Here is a 20,705-nt window from a genome sequence, read left to right as displayed (position 1 = left end):
TTAAACGCATTTATTTCGTTACGTGCGAAACAGATAACTAGCGATAAACTGCCGAGAAACAGTGTCAACAGCGCGTCGGCAAGTTTCGCAATCGCGTTACTTAACCGCGGAAGCTTTATTGAGGAATGGACGATGCGAAGCGCAACGCATTACGCGGCTGCGAGGCGTCCCGAGTTACGCAATGCGTAAGCGCGAGTTAGAATACCAGATGTTAACGCACACGTACTCACACACACACACACACACACACACACACGCGCGCGCGCGCGCGCGCGCGCACTTGATAGGAAAGGTATGCGGTGTGTGTGTGTGTGTGTGTGTGTGTGTGTGTGTGTGTGTGTGTGTGTGTATGTGTGCAATCTGACGGAAAACTCACCTTGATGAGGCATCGCGATTTATCAATTAGACCGATACGATCGGAACTTGGAGATTACGATACGCACGTACGTGCTTCGCGTCTTGCATCGATCGTTCCTTCACTCCGCCTCTATTTTTTCCCCCTTTCTCTATAATCTAACGTCGTTTCTTTTCCGCCGCAGTGCCACCACTTTCTAGTTGGATACGTAACTCTTCGAGAAGATCCACTTCCTGTATTACGTGTCCCGCGTGTTAGCGGTGACTCCCGGACTGACTCGCAAATTATTCTCAGGCGGGAGAAGAGATGCTCGCAAGAGAGGTGCGAGCCTACTTTACGTCGATCGATAAATAAATTTTTCGCTGCGTAAATCTCAATAGATCCTGAGACCGAGCGCCGCCATATAGAGAAGCATTCGATACGTCCACGTACATTCATGCGCTTGTCGCGGTCGAAACCAACGGAATATGGGATAATACGAGGAATGGGACAGAACATAGTGGGAATACGTGGAATAATGACGGTTACGGGAATGGTAACACAATAGACCGGCGATAATGTAATACGCTCGCCTCCCAGTCGAGTAACGATTGAATAAATAATAAATCGTCGAGCCTTCGAGCATGGTATGAAATTGATAAAAATCATTATTCCTATCGATTCTCGCCTTTACACAACATTACTCGCAAACAACCATTACGACCAACTCTTTACAAAACGTAATCACTACCTTTAGAAATGTTTGCTTTTACAAGTATCGATTTATTCGCATGTAAAATACATAAATACGAAAATACGAAATTTTACTCCGTATTCGCGAATCAAATTATATTCAATCGAAAATAATTTAAACGTGTCAAAAAGGATTATCAAACCAAATTAATTTTTCTTGTGTATAAAAATAAAACATTTAATTATTTCGTAAAATAAATTTTGAGAAAGAAAAGTAGAATAACGTTCTAAGATTTTTGATAAAAAAAAAATTATACTAAATTATGTCGTGAAAAGAAACTGTGACCATTTGCCATAAGTCACTTTGGAAATCTATAACTATACGTACGACTGTAACATAAAGTTCGATTCGAAGAAGAAACGATGCTATTAGAAAGTCTAGATAGCTCTGGAAACCGGTGCCGCGCTGCACAAGGAGCGGGAAACAATATATTTTGAAGTCGCTCAGGTGAACTGGATGGACGAGCGCTTCGACTTGAGGAGACAACATTTGAAACCAGAAAGAGGAGGTTCGCAACCGTTTACGACTAAGTTCGACAGTTCGATTATACTGCAGAGTTTCGAGATATCTCGAGAGCCTGAGCTTGAGCATTATCTAAGATGACGTTTCGACATTAAACGAGCTTCGCTGCATCTTAATAGTCGGTTTAGAATTTTAATATCGGAGCCGCGCTCCGCAAAAATCGATATCAAGGTCAAACGTTTTATTTCGGCAACAACATTTTTCGAGATCGTCAATATTTTCGGAATCGATCGATATTCATTCTAAACATCTCATCCGTGGCTGGAAAATTCCGTGCCTCATTCTCTGAGGACTTCGACCGGAGGTGTGAGAATTCGCTTCAAAGCGATAAGAGGCAACGGCCATGTATTCCGAAACCGTTTAGGTAGGGCATCCAAACTCGCAAAATACTATAGCCGCGGGAGTGAAGGGGGAGGGAGGCGGGGAGGGGGAGGGGAGATCTAAGAGATGGCGAAAGAAAGGAGTGAAGCACTGCGGAGAGGAATTGCACGCGGCGACGGCGGGTTTATCTCGCATAGCTCGGAATAGAGGTAACTATATCGTGTGGCACGAGGTACGTAGGCACACGAGGAGGAGCAGGGCTCCGGGAGGGGAATCGATAACACATGACGACATATAGGCACATACTGAACTGACCGCAGAATGCCATCCGCGCGCCTCCCATCGCCGTCCTCTCCCCTTCTTCCCTCGCGTATTCCTCTCGCCCACCGCGTCCACGCTTCTGCCCTCCCTTAGCCGTCTCCTAAACATCCTCCACCCCCTCTCCCCCCCCGTGCATCCCCCCGCGACACGCATGAAACTGCACTGGGCTCTCGCACGTCCCCCCCGCACAGCCAGGCACGGCACCATCCCGCACGCTTCCCTTCTAGTCTCCGCATGCTCTCCTCCGCCGCCCCGATTTCGACCACCCCATTTCGAACCACCACCACCCGTTTCGACCGTTCTATTACAGGGACAAGCATTGCGGCTAATGCCGTCCGGCCGTAAATTATGTGAAAGCGATAGACGGCGGCCTAGGTAGCGCCGCACCTGTACGGTTTTTCGAATACGTATATATATACACACGCACACGTGAACGCGATGCACACGTAAACACATCGATGCTCTTCCCGATGTGTTCGACCGCAAACCCAACCTGCGAGGGATTTCGAGAGGCTCCGCCTACGATACCTGCCGGATCCATCCAACCGGATCGAGTCATCTGGTTACGGGAGCGAACCGATAACGCGGGATCGTACGTTTGTCAGCGGCTATCCGCCTGTCCGCCTGTTTCGATCGCATTTAACAAAGCCCTCGAATTCCTCAAAATCGACTTAACATTCAAGTAACACTATTCCTTTCTACCAAAAGTGACATCACTTCTAATAGAAACCTAAAGTTCTGTTAGAACTGTCGATTTAATAAATAAAAATAAAAACAAAAAGATCAAATATATTTTTTATTATTTCACAAACATAATGCGTGTTTTATTTTAAAGTTTCTGTCCGCTTGAAATCATTACTGAACAGAATATCGACTTTGACTTTGAATTAAGCATAATTATCTTCTTACCGTGAGGAAAAAATTTCAAAATTTCAAAGAGTTTTACAAATCATACGGAGCGTATTGTACGGAAATCAAAGTACATCTTTGTGGTGCACGTATAACGAAGTGTGCCGAGTGTTTTTAGGAGGACAATTTCGACGATGATCGGCGATGATACTCGGTTTGATTGCAGGCCGAAACTACTCCGGCTCGAACGACGAAATCGGGAGGGGGAAAAAAGAGACGGCAAAGGTTGAGCAGGTAGAGGATGGTCTCGAGAGCTCTTGATCTTCCGGGGCAATTAAATGAATTTCCACTCGGTTGAAATAGCAAACGTTTAGACGGCTCCGCGTAAGATATTCCGGGAAGCTCTCGGGAATATCAGAGACGTAATATCGAGAAGGAGGAGCGCGCGGAGGCGTAGTTTGTGGGCTAGAAGTAATACACGGGAACCTGGCTCGCCCGGCTCGGTTCTGTCTGTCGCGGTCGCTCTGCCTGCCTGCCTGCCTGCCTGCCTGTCTTGCCTGCCTGCCTGCCTGCCTGCCTGTCTGTCTGTCTGTCTGTCTTCTCCATCTGTCTGTCGGCATGTAAACCCGTATTCTGTCTGTCCGTCCGCTTGCCGCGTGTCGCGAATCGATTTTCAAGCGAACAATGCACGGCCGTGCAGATTGTGCGACTCGATCCCTCCCTGTTGTCTCATCTCGTCTATAATAAATGCTTCGACAATCTCTGCGTTTTCCAGATATACAAAAAAAAAAAAAAAATAACAGAGCAACAAGAATAACACGCTTCCGTTTAAAAGAAGATAGGTATTATCCGAAGGCAAAGTGACACAATTAATTCGTCTAATCCAATCGATACCGCGCCGGTGATATTTATCTAAGCTTTACATAATAACGCGAGTTCTATCTCTTCGTATAAACAGCTGCAAAAATAATGTATCACAGTTTAAAATACACGTTTGCATTTAATCTTATCTCTACTTAAAATATTCATTTTCACACACACACACACACACACACACACACACACACACACACACACACACACACACACACACACACACACGTGTAATTATAAATAAAATTCAAAGGTTTAATACAATTTTCCGGAAATATATAACTTATATATATATATATATATATATATATATATATATATATATGTGTGTGTGTACTGGTCAAAATGGTTTATGATGTAACTGAAGTAATCGTACGATAACGATCTCATTTATTAGAACCGAGCGCATCGGTGATACCGTGATATTTACTTACGCGACGTGTATTAATAATAATGCGAGTGATACCTGGAAAGAGGTGCAGAAATAGTACGTTGTGCAGTTTAGAAGTAATACGCGAGAACCTGCCAGACTGCCTGCCTGCACCGACCGTTTACTTGTCGTGACCTGTGTCTGTCTGTCTATCTATCCGTGTCGGCGTGTAAACCCGCCAGTCTGTCTACCGCTTGTCGCCGACCGGGATCGATTCTATAACTAACGATATGGGCCCCGTGTGTCCTCTATATCATTCGTATCATCCTTCGACAATATCCTATCGCTGTCGCCTCTTTGCATCCCATTTTCTAAATTATATTATTCAAATGTAAAACAACAAGGCAGATGTTATCCTACTATCTAAATAAAGACGTATGCAAGCTTCGTTAAAAATTATCTTTATTAGTGAAAATTTATTAAAGTGCTCTATTCATTTAACATGCACGATGTGACAAATGTAACAAATTATATATAATCCGTTTCTTTCTTCAAAACATAAACTTGTAATATCTTAAAAAGTCTATGTAATAATATGTATTGTGTTTTTAAGTTAACATTCTGTCATAAAATGTTTCGTTTATACATCTATACATTAAACGCATCTATATAATGCTATCTGCAAATGTGCCCGTTTTTTTACATTAATAAAAAAATTTTTCGTTCAAGTGTATTTAAAATATTATATCTTTATATTAAAATATTATATATAATTATATTAAAATATTATATATAAATTAATATTATATAATATTAATTTAAAGAAATATTTTTTACATAATGTATAAAGAAATTATTTAATATTTGCTAATATTTATTCAAATATAAAAAATTTGTTTGAAATTCTATTTTTATTTTGTCTTTAAAAATTCTAATTTAAGTAACATTTTTCAAAAATAATAATTGATTTTTTAATATGAGAAAAATTTTTAATATGAGAAAAGTTATTTTAATCATTAACATTGTAAATTAAATAAATTAATTTTTAAATTTAAGAATTGAATGACTTAATTGGAAAAAGATACTTCACTTCATTACACTCAATTGTATTAAAATAAATAAATAAAATAGAAAAAATAAATTATTTAAAAAAGAATCTAACATTATTCGATTTATTAAATATATTACATTATCGTTTTAATTAAATAAATAAATTACATGCATATAAAGTAAATATTTCCTAACTTTAATAAAATATTTTTTATCTAAATATCCGTTCTTTTCATTAGTCTTTAATAGATAATCCAATAGTTGGTCCTACTTAAAAGTTAACTTGCAATTGAATGTCTTGAGTGAATGTATCTATAGCATTTTTGACGATGTGTTGATTATAATTTACATACAAATATAATTATAATTTACATACAAATGTTCTTAAAATATTACGTCACGAATGTACGTCATTCTTTTCAAAGAATGACTAATGAAAATGAAGAATAAATATTGCCTTCTATAAGATATTGAACAACAATTGGCAAACTTTGTCAAAATGACACAATAGTGAATTAGAAAATGACACAATAGTTTACATTGAATAGATAGAATATCCAAACGAGGTAAACTGAATTGTTTATTTATAAAATAAGTTTATAATAAAACGAGTTACACTTGTATAATTTATATATCGTATATTAAATATATAATTGTTCCGGCTGAGATGATCTTTGCAATAAAAATCTCTTGGGGGGATTTAATCGATATCGAATTAGTGGATAGGAGAGGGAAGATAGTTTTTGAGCGCTATCTTTTAAAAATTATAAGTAAGCGTACAAAATTATAAGTAACACGTACTTGTAGTAACAAACGAGTTAAAAGAGGAGTCTTTTGAATTTACTTAATAAATTTAAAAAATTAAAGATTAAAATCTTGCCTGATCGAATATCTGTTTTATTTATTTTCTATTCTATTTAAAAGAAATAATGAAATTTACGTTACATCTAAAATATATAAGATGTCTAATTTTCAACTGCTGACACTCGCATTTTAATTAAGAACAATTAGCATTAATTAATTTAATTATAAAGACATATAATGTTAAATGTTAAAATTTGATTTTTCAATCATTTAAATAGACACCAACTCATACTTTTAGTAAATTATATTTCGACAAAGAAGAATTTAATTTATTAGTAACACATTTTGCAATCTATTTTAATATCCATATTAATTTTAGTGGAAATTAAACTGACAGATCCGCAGATCAATTTGCCTGGAAGAGGAATTTGAGGTCACATTAAGTTTTTCAAATTATCTTGTACATCAGCGGTGGCACCATGTATAAGCTAGTTCGGATAAAGAAAAAAGAGAAAGAAAAATGACGCCGAACAAGAAGCCCGTCTTTCCGCATTTTAATCTTCCTAGGCGAGAATATTGAAAAATTCTGCGGAAAACGAGCGCTGAACACCTCATCCTATCAGACAGGTATATCCTGTCGAGTGTTTCGTCGGAAAGGAGAAGAAAGGAAGAAGACGAAAACGGTAGAGAGAGAGAAAGAGAGAGAGGGGGGGAAGAGAGAGAGAGAGAGAGAGAGAGAGAGAGAGAGAGAGAGAGAGAGAGAGAGAGAGAGAGAGAGAGAGAGAGAGAGAGAGAGAGAGAGAGAGAGAGAGAGAGAGAGAGAGAGAGAGAGAGAGAGAGAGAGAGAGAGAGAGAGAGATCTCGTAATCGTTGGCGGGACGATTCCGCTCACGAGCGCATCACGCCGTTCACTCTCGTCGTCCCGCGTTCCGTATTTTAGTCGCGCGTTAACGGACGCGACAGGTGCAGCCATAGTCGACGCGATGACGATGACGATGACGACGACGACGACGACGACAACGACAACGGCGACGCCAACGCCGGCGGTAGCAGCAGCAGCAGCTGTTAACTATGTTTTTCATGTCTACTAGCGTGAAACGCGGCGGACTTGGTCGGCCCCTTCTCGTTTCTTCCCGCGATTTTTCGATCTCTCTCCTCGCCGGTCGTGGAAATACGACGTTGCCCGGCAAAGCCCGCAAGAATTCGATCTTACTATATGTTGACCGACTCGGAAAACCGTGGCCGCCTTCTCGCTTCTAGCTCACGTGAGTTTGGAGAACTCGCGCAATCGTTGGCAGAGCGTGAAATTATTGGCTACTCTACTTCTAATCTTCTTCTTCGCTTTTTCTCGTAATATTACATACGATAATTTTATTTCATGATACATTTTATGATAATTAAGCAATCATCATATTATACATTAAGTCAAGTAAAATCTCTTGAAGAAAAGTGTACTTTTTCCTATTGAAATTATGATGAAATAACAAGTAGTAATTGGAATGAACTCTTCTAAAAATGGGTAAATCATAACTGAACGTTCAACGTAAATCATAATGACGATCGATATGTTTCAAATTCCGAATGTTCTAATTTCCGTATTTAAATATCGAAAACGAATGAGCGATCGCGCTAGACCGCGATTTCGACGATCCGACGAGTCAATTTAATTCCGAAAATGAAACAACATTGGCTGTTTGATTTATCTCATGCCGGCCATACCGCGCTTTTGGAATACATTGAACTTATATCACTTTCGAAATTAGAGTCTCGCATAATGTTGATATAATATTCCGCTGCGCAAATATTGGTAGTTCAAACATTAAACTTGCACACGGCAAACGTCGCTTCGCCGCAACGATATTAACATTTCGGTCGGCTTTATTAAGCGGCGCAACAAAGAAATTTTATCGTGCTGCCACCTGTTTATCGTGCTCTCAAAACGAACCCATTTTATTTTCATCGAATTTTCCTAGCCAATGCCGATGCCGAGTGCGCGCGTAGCGTCGTCCTCGGTATTATCGTCGACGCTCGGCTCGGACGCTTTATCAGCGTGAGAACGGGTTGTTATCGTACCCGGCGCGAATGTGCACGGTTCAAAAAGCGGCAGCAGGAAGAAAGAAACGCCATCGGCGACGGGCCGTGACGAACCGATAAAACATGTGTCCATGTCCGCAATTTTTAAATGTGGAGGTGCGTCGCGCGTCAACGTGTTCAGATTTAATAAAGCACCGATATATATTATTCGTAAAATCAAAATATCGTAATTAAACGCAGCGCGACATTCCGTCACGATCGTCCTTGAGGAGATATCGAACTAATATTCGCGCTGCGGATGTAAAAGTATCTGACATCGATATTATATTTCAGCATCGCCGGTCCGACATCTGCGCCCGAGAAATGGCCGACGGCCATTCCCGCCGCGCGTAAAACGCCGCTCGACAGCCGGATTAATTGAAAGTTTTAAGGTAATTGGAATCGATAACGCGCCGAGGGTGAATAAGAGCTACGAGCGTATGCGAAGGGTAGCGCGGGGAGGGTAGATCCGCCGGAATCGAAGTAGAGAGGAGGAATCGAATTGGGGAGGGATGAAAGACAAAAGCGCGCGCGCGCGCGCGACTTGCTCCCCAAAGTGGCGACGCCGAGGAGAACTTGGCCGCATCTAACCCGGTCATATTCTCCTTTAAATATAGGCTCCGACGTCAATGTACGGCCACGTCGACAGGCGAAGGGTGCAGGATGAGACGGCGATCAAACCGGAGGTCTACTTTAATATTGCGCGCCGTGCCGTCCCAATCGGCCTAATTGGAATCGAACGTGCGAATTTCGCGATGATTTTAACGATCGCTTCGAATCTTTTCCGCGTGTCATTTCCACGCTCTTGTTTCGCTTATCCGATAGCGAAACGCGCGTATTCCGATTTTCAATTTTAATAACGAGATCTTTGAAGCTGAATTTCTCTCAATTAGCATCGGTGGTTGTAAATTTATAAACAATTGAAAGCAAAAAGCTTCCAATGAGAGAATATGTTTTATATCTTGCATTTAAAGATTATTATTATTGTAGACACAAATTCTATCTTTTTACAACACTACGTTTAATTACCAAGATGTCATCAATTTGTCAAAAAGTCACGTGTTTTAATAATTCGAAGAGCGCGTACTAATTCTTAATTTATTTGATATCGTTTACAAATTTAATGTTAAAATCAACTTCAATTGTTCGAGAATATTAACCGTTGGCCATTAATTATGAGGAAGTAACAAAGAAACATCATCGTTAACATTTTCGTAAAATAATGCAAGTAATTTCCATCAGTTTGCCAAAGTCGGATAAATAGAAACGAGAAAAGTAGAATAATGAATCTATATTCACTGCGACGTGAAATTAGATGCGGTATCAATTACAAATCGATAAATAGAAAAATCTTCGTCATCCCTTTCTATCGCTCTCTACGTTTGCAACGAGCGAGAATAAAATGTTACGCTTCGCGGCAATTCGACATATCACGTTGATAATAAATACATTTGCATGTAACGGGAAACGGGACTGACACGAACGCGTTATATCGAGTGATCCCGCACATGAAGGTCGAATTGTATTTCGCAACTATTTAGTTTTAAAATTACATCCGGGGGAGAGGTTACCTCAAAAATCGAATGCCCGTAATAGCGTATTGTATGCAGTAGCATTGTAAAATGTAATCTATTTTCTCTTTTTGCCAGTACTTTTTATTCTAGTATTTATACTGCCCATTTTGTCTATGATTTTTTTTCCGAGGTAAATAAAAGCGACGTAATTTCGGTATGTAGCGTACGAGAAATTAGAAAAGGTATCCAACATTTTTATTATTATTTAAATATGTGTAATTATTATTCGCATTCGGAATAAATCGTTTCTAAATATAGTTTTTCGTGTATTCTGCAAAAGATGGCTAAAATATCGACGCAAATTTTTATCCTTATAAAACACAATAAAATATTATCCGCAAATCTAATTTAAGATCAGAGGAAGATGAAGCTTTAAATTATCCAGCATTTCAGAAGATAATCAGCAAGCAACAGTTATCTCGTGTCGTGACATTGAAACATGGAAACGCTTACGGATCATTTATAGTCATTAGTGGCTTCTGTGCGATGCAAAGTTATGGGCGAGAAAGAGAGGAAAGGAGAGGGGAGGGGAGGGGAGGGGGAGAGAGAGAGAGAGAGAGAGAGAGAGAGAGAGAGAGAGAGAGAGAGAGAGAGAGAGAGAAAGAGAGGGGAGGTAAAGGGAAGGCTAGTACAATCTTCTCTCCTTTCGCAGCGTATAATTCCTGCAGTTAACATGACGATAGATCCTCTCTTATCGGACATACCGATATACCGAGAAAGGATCCGCGGTGGGAATAAAAGCCAAGCATGCAACGAAATCGATGCAAACGCGCAGACGAGTCACTTGGCGCGACCAGACCGAACTTACGCCCCTCCCCCCCCCCCCGGGCTCTCCCTCCAATCCTCGAAATTAATCTAGCTTTTGCCCGGAGATACCTATCCGCGCGCCGAGGGAGGAGCGATAAGACGTTGGAAACGGCGATGGCCACTCTCCTTTATTTCCCAGTCGAAAAATGAGCCCTTATTTCATCGGCGAAATGCGAAGAGAGCGGCGTTTCTGGCACCTAAACGGCGAAAGAAACGAAACGGACTCTCTCGCTATGGAGACTTTGGGAATCACGGCAAGACCGTCGTGGTCCGATGTATGTAACGCAATGGTTTATTGCTAATATTTCTTCGGAGTAATATCGTTGCTCCCGAGAGTGCTCGGCTCTCTCTTATATACCGCGAAAGCTTAACAACGTCTCGAGTCCGAATCTGGGGGTACGAGTATTACTCGCACGCGCACACGCATCTTTCCGTGGAATAAAGACAGATTCAATCTTTTCGCACCTCAATCTGTTGTGCAAAAAATATCTTCAAATAGGTTAATAAATTTACGAGTATTATCCGTGTCATTGTTAAATGCCAAGTTTGGTTTCGTGAAGATTGCGGTTCACTTCACGAGGACGCTGTATAGGAGAAAGAAGGGGAGGAGTAACCTTTAAATTTCAATCGTTTTCGCCATGAAAGGACGATCACTCGATCACTTTTTGGTGATCACAGAATGGTACCGAATTCGCGAAGGAACGTGTGTGTATCGCCAGGCGTTGCTGGCACCTCTTCTGGGCCACCTTTGTGCAAATGCTATGGCGCATACTTGTGCGCGCGCGCCCATGGTTCCATTCATTCGGAACGATTAAACGTAACGAGCGCCATTATTGAGGAAGAACGTGCGAGGAACAGAGAGGCAAAGAAACGACCAAAGTTCGACGGACAACGCGGCCTTTCAGGCACTATTCGCGACATTAATAGCTTCCAGAATTAAATGTGGCTCGGCCTTCCTTGTCGCGACTCGCGAACACTAATGCGCGCGCGCGCGCGCGTGTGTGTGTGTGTGTGTGTGTGTGTGTGTATTTCTCTATTTGAAAACGAATCGACCGTGAACGCGCCTCGAAAACATTCGGACGATATGGCGGCAAGCCGCTCCCTTGTGTGGATGTTATCTTTTTGCCGCTCTCTATCTAATCGCGACGTATGCGTGTGTGTATTCGTGAGTCTACCGAGTCTAAAAACGACGAGTGATATCGCGCGTAAGGCGAAAATTAACAATCGCAGTCACAAAAACGTAGATCACGTACTATTAATGTGTACAATAGCAATTGGATTATTTGACAGATTTGGAACAGACCTTTGGCAGCAATAAATGACAAATCTAATTGCGGACAAATTCCTACTTTCCTCTATCTTTAGCAAAAATTTAATTTGGATCTAATATTCCTTCTATTCTTAATCACGTTAAACACAAAATATTACTCTAAATAATTGATAAATTGAATATTCCAAATATTCCAAGACTTCTAATATTAAAAAGAATAGACCTTGTTTTACTAATTTGATATATCTAACAATAACAAAGATAATATCAAGTGACTATAAAGATCAATTGGCTATTATTTCTTAGACAATATTAATAACCACTAATAATAAGAAATTTGTGTACTTATACATTTCAATCATTTAATACCGTGTTTTAATAAACAATTCTAAATGTTTTTTAAAAGAAGTTTTTGTACCGCTGTAAAATATACACAGGTTCATTTAACGCGCAATTTTTCCGGCAAGGTAAAATATTTAATGTAAATGTATTTCGCATTAAACTTTATATCGGAGTAAAATTTTAACACCACGCGACGATAATATTAGCTTCAGCAAAAGCGTCATTCATCAGTGATGAAATCTGAAATTCCGTTTGAAAATATACGAGGGTGACCATCACGTTGCAAAAAGCACTATACCATATCCCGGCAATCTTCACCTTTCGCGTATCAGATTATCGCAAAGGAAGATAACGGCCAAGTTTATTGCGGAAGAGTTCAATGTATACGTATTTTCGCAATTACACGACTGCCACACCCTACGTGTGTATCGCGTGTATATCGCGCGCGCGCGCGCGCACACACGCACACACACACACACACACCTCCTCGCATTATCTAATCACGAGCGTGCGTGTATAGGTGCCATCAGACAACACGGCACCGTGAACCCGACGGCGCGGATCAAGTTCGAAAAGTCTCCTTCAATTTTTACATAATGCTCGTTGCCTCCCCCGTGCCCGAAGAGTTTGATTTATCGACGATGTCGATTCGTACTCTCGCGCCCCGCGCGTTGAATAATTGTCGCTATTAATAACTGCGAATTCAATTCGCCAATTCAATATCTACTCCGAGACGCGCTCGGAGGAGGGCGGGCCACACCCCCGCTGCTGTTCTCTCCCCCTTTCTCGCGTTCATTTAATCGCGCTTTACCTCGAGAGCGCGTATACGAAAGACGGTATATTCTAAAATCTATAAACCGGCGCCCCCCCCCTCCCTCCTCCCTCCCCCCCGAGGGCCGATAGCACGCCCGATCAGCGATAAGAGACTTATTACCCGTCGTAAATTACAACCGGTTCCTTATCTCGCCGCGTGGCGTTACAAATTATCGGCTTTGTATTGTCGGGACATCAGCAGTCGAAAAGCGCAGGCAGAAGAGATCGATCGACGGACCCATGGCACACCATGGCATATGTATTCATTTGGATCGATTGTAGCGAAATGCAAAGAGGTCTTAGGGATGCATTTGATACCGCGGAGAATCATTTACAAGCACTCACGATATAACCTCAATATCCACGGATAAATTCGCAGATACTCGTCGATAATAAATAGTTTAGGAAAAGGAGCATAAAAGATCGCAAGATCTTATGCTAAACGTTGTGATAAATATAAAGCGAAAAGAGAAATAAAAATCAAATCATGTGACAATGCAGACGTTTCGATCTTGGATCAAGTTATGTTACTCAATGTTACAAATATGTAAAAAACGAATAAAAAATTAAATTAAAACAAGAATTACAAAAAAAGCGATCATTTCAAATATGTAAAATCGTATAAAACAGACGTGTCGATAATCTTTCGAAAATGTTAATTTCAGAAATTTCTCTTTATTCCGGCGCTCTAAATAAACCCGATCTTGTAATCTTGTTTTTTGTATCTTTTGTATAATATTATTTCAATAGCGCGCAGAGATTAAAGTGCACATTTTCTATCTAATGGAATCGAAAGCGCTTTCGAGAGTATAACGACAACGATACGGATAATCCCATTTATTTTTAACGCGAATTTATCGCGACTGTCAATATTTTACGCTTGGTTAAAATAGCAAAACCTTTATTAAATAAAGATAAGAAAAGTAAAATACAAGGTTCAATTACAACTTCATTTATCCAACAGTATCGGACCAACCAAGGAGAATCTTAATGGCAATAGAGAGCCCGGTTGTGCGCGCATCGACGCGAATACGTTACGATAACGATAGAGTTTCACACTCGATCGGGATAGTAGAGATAACTCCCTCGTCGGGTTTACCGAAGGTGTCAGATAAGTGAAGGCGGAGTTTATCTCGGTCGTGGAGCGCCGATTCCGCCTCGGAGCTGCGAACGCGCTCGTTACGCGCGCGAGTACGAAAACTCGATTATGCAACGGTTCGTTACCTTGATACTGTCGTAGCAGGCGGTCACCCGTCCGTTCTGCACCTCGACGTTAGCCGGCGGATGGGCGAACTTGCACTCCGTGTCGGGCCTGGTGCACTTGTTGCGCTGGAACTCCCTGCAAACCTCCAGTTGCAGCCACCGCGAGTCCTTGCCGTTCAGCAGACTCATGTTGACCATTGCCATTCTTCCACTTTTGGAAGACCGAAAGTTTCCCTCCGCTGGCCTCTAACCCGTGAGAGAGTTGTAACCCGAACTCTCCCTCTTTCTCCCCTGTCTGCCGTACGAAACTCTTCCTCGAATGACGATCGGCCTCTTTTTCCCCGGTCGCGTGCACTCGCGTCGACTGATCTTGCCAAGGATATAGATACGTTTTTCGATTTTATGGAATACGAGTCACCTCGCGACACATGAACTCGTCGGCACTTGTTCACGGGATTTCGCGACGTCCGTTTCGGTACTGAACCCCTCTCGTTCCACCACTTTCGCCTCGTCTCGCACCGCGTCAGCCTCTCTCACCACTCGCTCACGTACACACGCTCACTCACCCCTTCCCCTCTCTCTCGCTCTCGCTCTCTTTCTCTCTCCACCTTCTCCCACCACTCACGCCCGATGCGACATGCGACTGTACGCGAAATCCCGCGTGTGTGCCTCGGAGTCATGCAAATACTCTAGACCTTACTGTATACCTTACGGCGGAAGATCTATCTATCTATCTCTCTCTCTCTTTCTCTCTCTCTTTCTCTCTCTCTCTCCCGCTTTCTCGTTTAAGCGATGATCTTAATGTTCCATGAACGCGATGACCCGCGCTCGTCTTCTCGTGCGTAGATCTTCGGCGTGAGAAATTTCTATTTCGCTCTTCCTCACTTTGAAACCTCGCGCATTTGGCTCTCGTCGTCGTTGTCGTCGCGCGATATATATATATATATGTGTGTGTGTGTGTGTGTGTGTGTGTGTGTGTGTGTGTGTGTGTGTGTGTGTGTGTGTGTGTGTCGAATCGTTTCACAAAGAATCGCGTTTATCAGCAACGTCGGCCGTTTCGAGCGTGGCTTATCACTTCTCTCTCTTTCTCTCGCCCGATATCGATTCCGTGTCACAAAGAGATTTAATTGAAGGAGCGTAGCGCCGACGTAAATTCTTTACTCTTGTAGGCCGTGTTTTCAAGGTGGCGACACGGCACACGCGTTTCCCGCTCGATAATCTCCGGGAAAGTGTGAAAGCCGAGTGTATGTAGGCGAAGGAGGATGGAGAGGTATCTCACTGCGGAAAGAAGAAGCGAAAAGATGAAGCTATATATCGACAGTGGCACCGGTCGATTTTAGGATTTTATGTTGGCCGCTACTCTTGACTCGGTAATGAGGCGGCGTCGTGGATTCCCGATCTCATCTATCGATTTTTCATTCACTCTGTATCCTCTGTCCTCCCTTGATCTTGCAACGCAGCGCACTGAGAAGCTATAGCCAGGGTGCAGCAATATAGTGGTAGTAGTAATAGTCGTAGTAGTAATAGTAGTAGTAGTAATAGTAGTAGTAGTAGTAGTAGTAGTAGTAGTAGTAGTAGTAGTAGTAGTAGTAGTAGTAGTAGTAGTAGTAGTAGTAGTAGTAGTAGTAGTAGTAGTAGTAGTAGTAGTAGTAGTAGTAGTAGTAGTAGTAGTAGTAGTAGTAGTAGTAGTAGTAGTAGTAGTAGTAGTAGTAGTAGTAGTAGTAGTAGTAGTAGTAGTAGTAGTAGTAGTAGTAGTAGTAGTAGTAGTAGTAGTAGTAATAGTAGTAGTAGTAATAGTAGTAGTAGTAGTAGTAGTAGTAGTAGTAGTAGTAGTAGTAGTAGTAGTAGTAGTAGTAGTAGTAGTAGTAGTAGTAGTAGTAGTAGTAGTAGTAGTAGTAGTAGTAGTAGTAGTAGTAGTAGTAGTAGTAGTAGTAGTAGTAGTAGTAGTAGTAGTAGTAGTAGTAGTAGTAGTAGTAGTAATAATAGTAGTAGTACTAGTAGTAGTAGTAGTAGTACTAGTAGTAGTAGTAGTAGTAGTACTAGTAGTAGTAGTAGTAGTAGTAGTAGTAGTAGTAGTAGTAGTAGTAGCAGCAGTAGTAGTAGTAGTAGTAGTAGTAGTAGTAGTAATAGTAATAGTAGTCGGCCAAAGCTTGAAAGCCTTCGAAGACTAAACGTCGACCAAGAAGAGCGTGCTCTCTAGACGCGCGTGCTGTTGCAGGAATATTTCTCCTCCTTTATACATACAGACAGACAGACAGACAGACACACATACACACATACACACACACACACACACACACACACACATACACACATACACACACACACAGACAGAGGCAGTTGGTCGCCGCTGAGGGTACTTATATTGGCGCGCACGAGGGTGTGTGTATGTGTTTGCCTATGTTACGTGTCTCGAAAAGCCGGTCGTGGCGTCCTTCAAGCCGGTTTCAAACCAACGCGATGTCTCGCGATGGCGAGTCTATTGGAGGGAGCAGAACGATGGTGGTAATCGTGCAGCGAAGGAGCTGGCGCGGAACTGCATTCACCACGGCGTTCCGCCGATGCTGCTGATGAAGCAGGAGGAGATGACGGAAGGGAGGAGAAGAAAGGATCGTTTCGTGCGTGAAGGAGATCCTTACGCGCTGTCCCGTCAGGATCCGGAGGAACGACGAGGTGCGAATCGAAGGTTATTTCGAAATTTCGTGGGCGGGATGCTGAGGAAGGATGCCGAGGACGTGGACGCGCGCCGATAAAACAAGCGTGCCAGAAAAGTGGTAACGGAGACGGAGACGAAGACGACGACGGAGACGACGACGACGACGGAGACGACGACGACGACGAATAGGAACGGTAGGAGGATGGTATTGTAAGCACGTGAAGACGGCGGGCGATAAAGCGGGCGTACAGGCGACAAGAGAGGGCAAAGGTCCGGCGGCCGGGTCGCGCCTGAGGTTCTTCGGGTCGTGTCGGGGTCGGACCCGAACAGAAGAGAGAGGGTTCCAGGGGTGACAGGAAGGGAAAGAAAACACGGGGCAGAAACAGAGGCGAGACAGAAAGAAAGAGAGGGGAGGGGGTTCCCGGGGGGAGGGTAGGGCGCAGGACGGGGGTTCCCGGGGGGGAAGGAGGGGGGAAGGAGAGAGGATTGCGAGTTAGCGAGTGACGTTGCGTTTCCGTTCCTCGGATTTACGTCATTTATTCGGCGCACTGCTGGCTCCTCCCGCGCGGTCGAACTCCGGTTCCTGCTGTTCTGGAAACATACCAAAAGCGAAAACTCGCGTTACTGCGGATGCAAAGGCTTAAAATGCTTTCTGTTCGAGCTTCCGGGGCAGTCGGGGGTGAGAGAATCAGGGGATGAGGGGATGAGCGCTGGAGCGGCGGGGAGAAGGAGGGGAAAAGGGAGGGAGGAGGGGGTTAAGCGCAAGCCGCGAACAGACAGATAGATGGAGTCGGAAAAGCGCAGGACTACGCAATGCACAAACACGCTCGAGCACAAACGACAGACGTTATCAGTGTCGAGATTGCGGACACGTCGCGACTCGAATATCAACCGAAAATACGACGGATAGCGCTTGCCCCTCGCGTTTTCTCATCTCGTCGATAAACAGAGATCGCACGCTCGAGGATCTAGCAGATTTGAATGTTCAGATTCGAGACGCATTTCTTGCAGCCTTGCATCCACACGATCTGCGAGATTCGCGAGTCCGTTATAAACCAAACGTCAGATCCACGGCGTCGATGTTTGGCGAGGGTTTAACAAAAGCGTTTAAATCTACGCGCAAAAATCTTGACAAGTATGCTGCAAAAGAGAATGGTGCTAAGTCATGGTCGGTAAGTCGGTCGTGTAGTAAGCCTAATCAACTGGTCGAGTAATAAGCGGCCGCGCATCGGGAATGAAACACCGTATAATTCAATAAAATTCTAGCTGCGAAAACTCGAAGGAGAAAAAAAAAGGGAAAAAAAAAACGTGCCCATAACTCTTCCCGATCTCCCGCGTACATTAGCCAGGGAAAAACCGTGTTTGCTTACGTGCAGCATAAACATCCAGGGCGCGGAGCCGTTCTAGGGGTGAAAGGAGAAGGAGAACGGGACAGTCGTGTATTTTATCTGCGACGACGTAGAGACAGTTAAGGCGAAGAAAAAGGCACGCGCGCGCGGCCAGGACTCTAGTACAATTTTCCGTCGTGCAAGTAAGCCGCTTACGCGAAAAGCGGGCTCGAGTCGCCGTTTCTCATGTTACCTGGCGCGAGTTATGGCGCGACGTATGTGTACGCCGTCCGGCGCGCACACATTTGGCGAACGGTCGCACCACCGTGCCGGTAAAGAAAAACGTTTCGAGCGTCATCGTTTGTTTTCGCCGGGATTCCGCGAGTCCGCCGAGAATCGCTGAAATAACGCGACGCGAAGGCTCCGCGAAGTCTCACCGTCACCGAGTGTCAAACACACGATTTGTCACGTGCCTAAAGTGTCACGTGTAGTGAAGTGTCACTTCGGAAATTAAATTAATTTTCAAAAATAAAAAGTAAAATTTTACGTAACATCTCTCCACTTAATTTCACACATTTCATCATACGTAAATGCCGAGCGATCTCTTTCAAAAGAGATGCAATCAATTTATAAAATATCGATGTTAAGGAAAGTATTACACTTATTTGTATTTACAATGAAAAAATTATAAATTATTCACAGTCGCACATTTAAAAGTAACACATGTGATAGGTATAGAATCTGGTTAAAAAAAATATGAAATAAGATTTTTTAAAATCAATAGATAAAATTATTTAAATATAAGGTAGAAATGTGTGCTCTATAGTAGAAATTAAGAAATAATAACAAAAATCTCAATTTTTTTGTACAAATACTTTGAGTACTCAAGATGATTTATATAAAGTTTCATTGCGACGCAGAGATTAGTTGTTCTGTAAATAAAAATTAAATTTTTATTAAGAGTACAAACGAAATGAGTGACGGTATACAAATAAAATTAAATTTTTGTTTACAGAACAACTAATCTCAATAAAACTTTACACAAATAATCTAAAATACTTAAAATATTTATATAAAAAGTTACACTTTTGTCATTATTTCTTAATTATTCACATTTTCATTAGCGTACATTTCTTCATTCAAATATCATTTATTCATTCAAATAATATTTTTTTTCAGATTCCAAATCGCCACTAAACTTTTTCACATTACATATTTTTAAATTTAAATTTAATTTAAATTGATTTAAAATAATCTGCAAGTTTTATTATAATTTTTTCATTCTCAAAATAAAAATTATAAAAGCTAATGTAATATATCTTTAACTCATATTTTATTAAAATACCTGATTATAAGTTTAATAATAAATTAAGATTCTGTAATTTAAAAATAAGATCTTTTCAAAAAAAGTTTTACTTCAAAACTATGCACAGAACACAAAAAAAGCATTTTTTGATTATTACTTCAGACTCAAAATTGTACGAACGTCTACGTCTGTTAAATACGTATAAAACACAAATATATCAAATACCAAAAATATTCATCGGCGCAATAACGTAAAATATTGTACAACTACAAACGTACAGTTGGAAAATATACACGACACTTTTTGCACGACTGCAATATTGCTGTGTTTCTGAACATTTTTCGAATTTTCACGTTGTCTAGTCGATAACAGTCGTCTGATCGTACATTTTGATGGACGAATAAGTGTGCGATTCCGATAATCCGATAAATTTCACTAGAATCAACAACTGTTAGAGTCAACAGAATATGTTTTAGAACCAAGAAGCACAGATTTGGAAAAATGTTACAAATAAGCTTACATGTAAAATACGTGATAAATTGCCGCATCCATAAAGGAAATATGTCAATTCAGCTTTAACCTTTATCCAGGCAAACAAACTCTTTTTTTTTTTTTAGTTGTATGAACTATTGGATTTATTTTGTTCGTTTACTCGTGGCTACGTATGTGTGCGTACGTGTATGTGTTTGGCACGTGTGACGTCTGAAATATTTCAATTTCCACTTACTGACAGCCTTTATTAATCCGGAATTTTATACCCATAATTCCAACACACACATTACTGTGTATATGAATCAGTTTATCACTCTTGTATAAAACTATTATATAATTTCTATTTCATTTCAAAGTCTCTCATAAAAGAATCCACATTCCAATTAAAATGTTTAAGCTAATATTGCGTTTAGATTAGTCTACTTTGCTAAATTAAAATATTTATTGAAATGTTGGCTTTAAATTTTAATTTTAATTTAACGTTAAGTACCGGTACAGTAATGCGCAACTTTATATTTAAAAAAACTCACATGCGTTAATTTGTAAACGTTCATCAGGTATGCATGTAGACCCTATACTATACATTTAATATTAACATAATATTAAATTACTCCGACAAGAATCGTTTCGTCGAAGAAAAATA

The 20,705-nt window shown here is 41.4% G+C and overlaps 1 protein-coding gene across 23 annotated transcripts in view; it reads right to left on the bottom strand.

Moving 5' to 3' along the window:
• The window catches only part of LOC148936493 (protein muscleblind-like), a 301,423-nt gene that overhangs the window by 264,433 nt on the left and 16,285 nt on the right, over positions 1-20,705 (bottom strand). For 8 of the 23 annotated variants that reach the window (XM_089078059.1, XM_089078078.1, XM_089078080.1 and 5 more), the window contains exons 2-3: positions 17,468-17,527; positions 14,302-15,752 (exon numbers count right to left, since the gene is read on the bottom strand). In XM_089078059.1, coding sequence (XP_088934185.1) covers positions 14,302-14,484 — 183 coding nt within the window. In that variant the 5' untranslated portion in view covers positions 14,485-15,752; positions 17,468-17,527. The remainder of the gene's footprint in view (positions 1-14,301; positions 15,753-17,467; positions 17,528-20,705) is intronic. The other 15 variants (XM_089078064.1, XM_089078067.1, XM_089078061.1 and 12 more) reach the window with 15 other exon arrangements.

This window comes from Pogonomyrmex barbatus, unplaced genomic scaffold, assembly GCF_055798465.1.
Source record: "Pogonomyrmex barbatus isolate J1 unplaced genomic scaffold, ASM5579846v1 scaffold21, whole genome shotgun sequence".
NCBI classification, from domain to species: Eukaryota; Metazoa; Arthropoda; class Insecta; order Hymenoptera; family Formicidae; genus Pogonomyrmex; species Pogonomyrmex barbatus.
The sequence above is the reverse complement of the archived record's forward strand: the minus strand, read 5'-3'. Positions and strand labels throughout refer to the sequence as shown.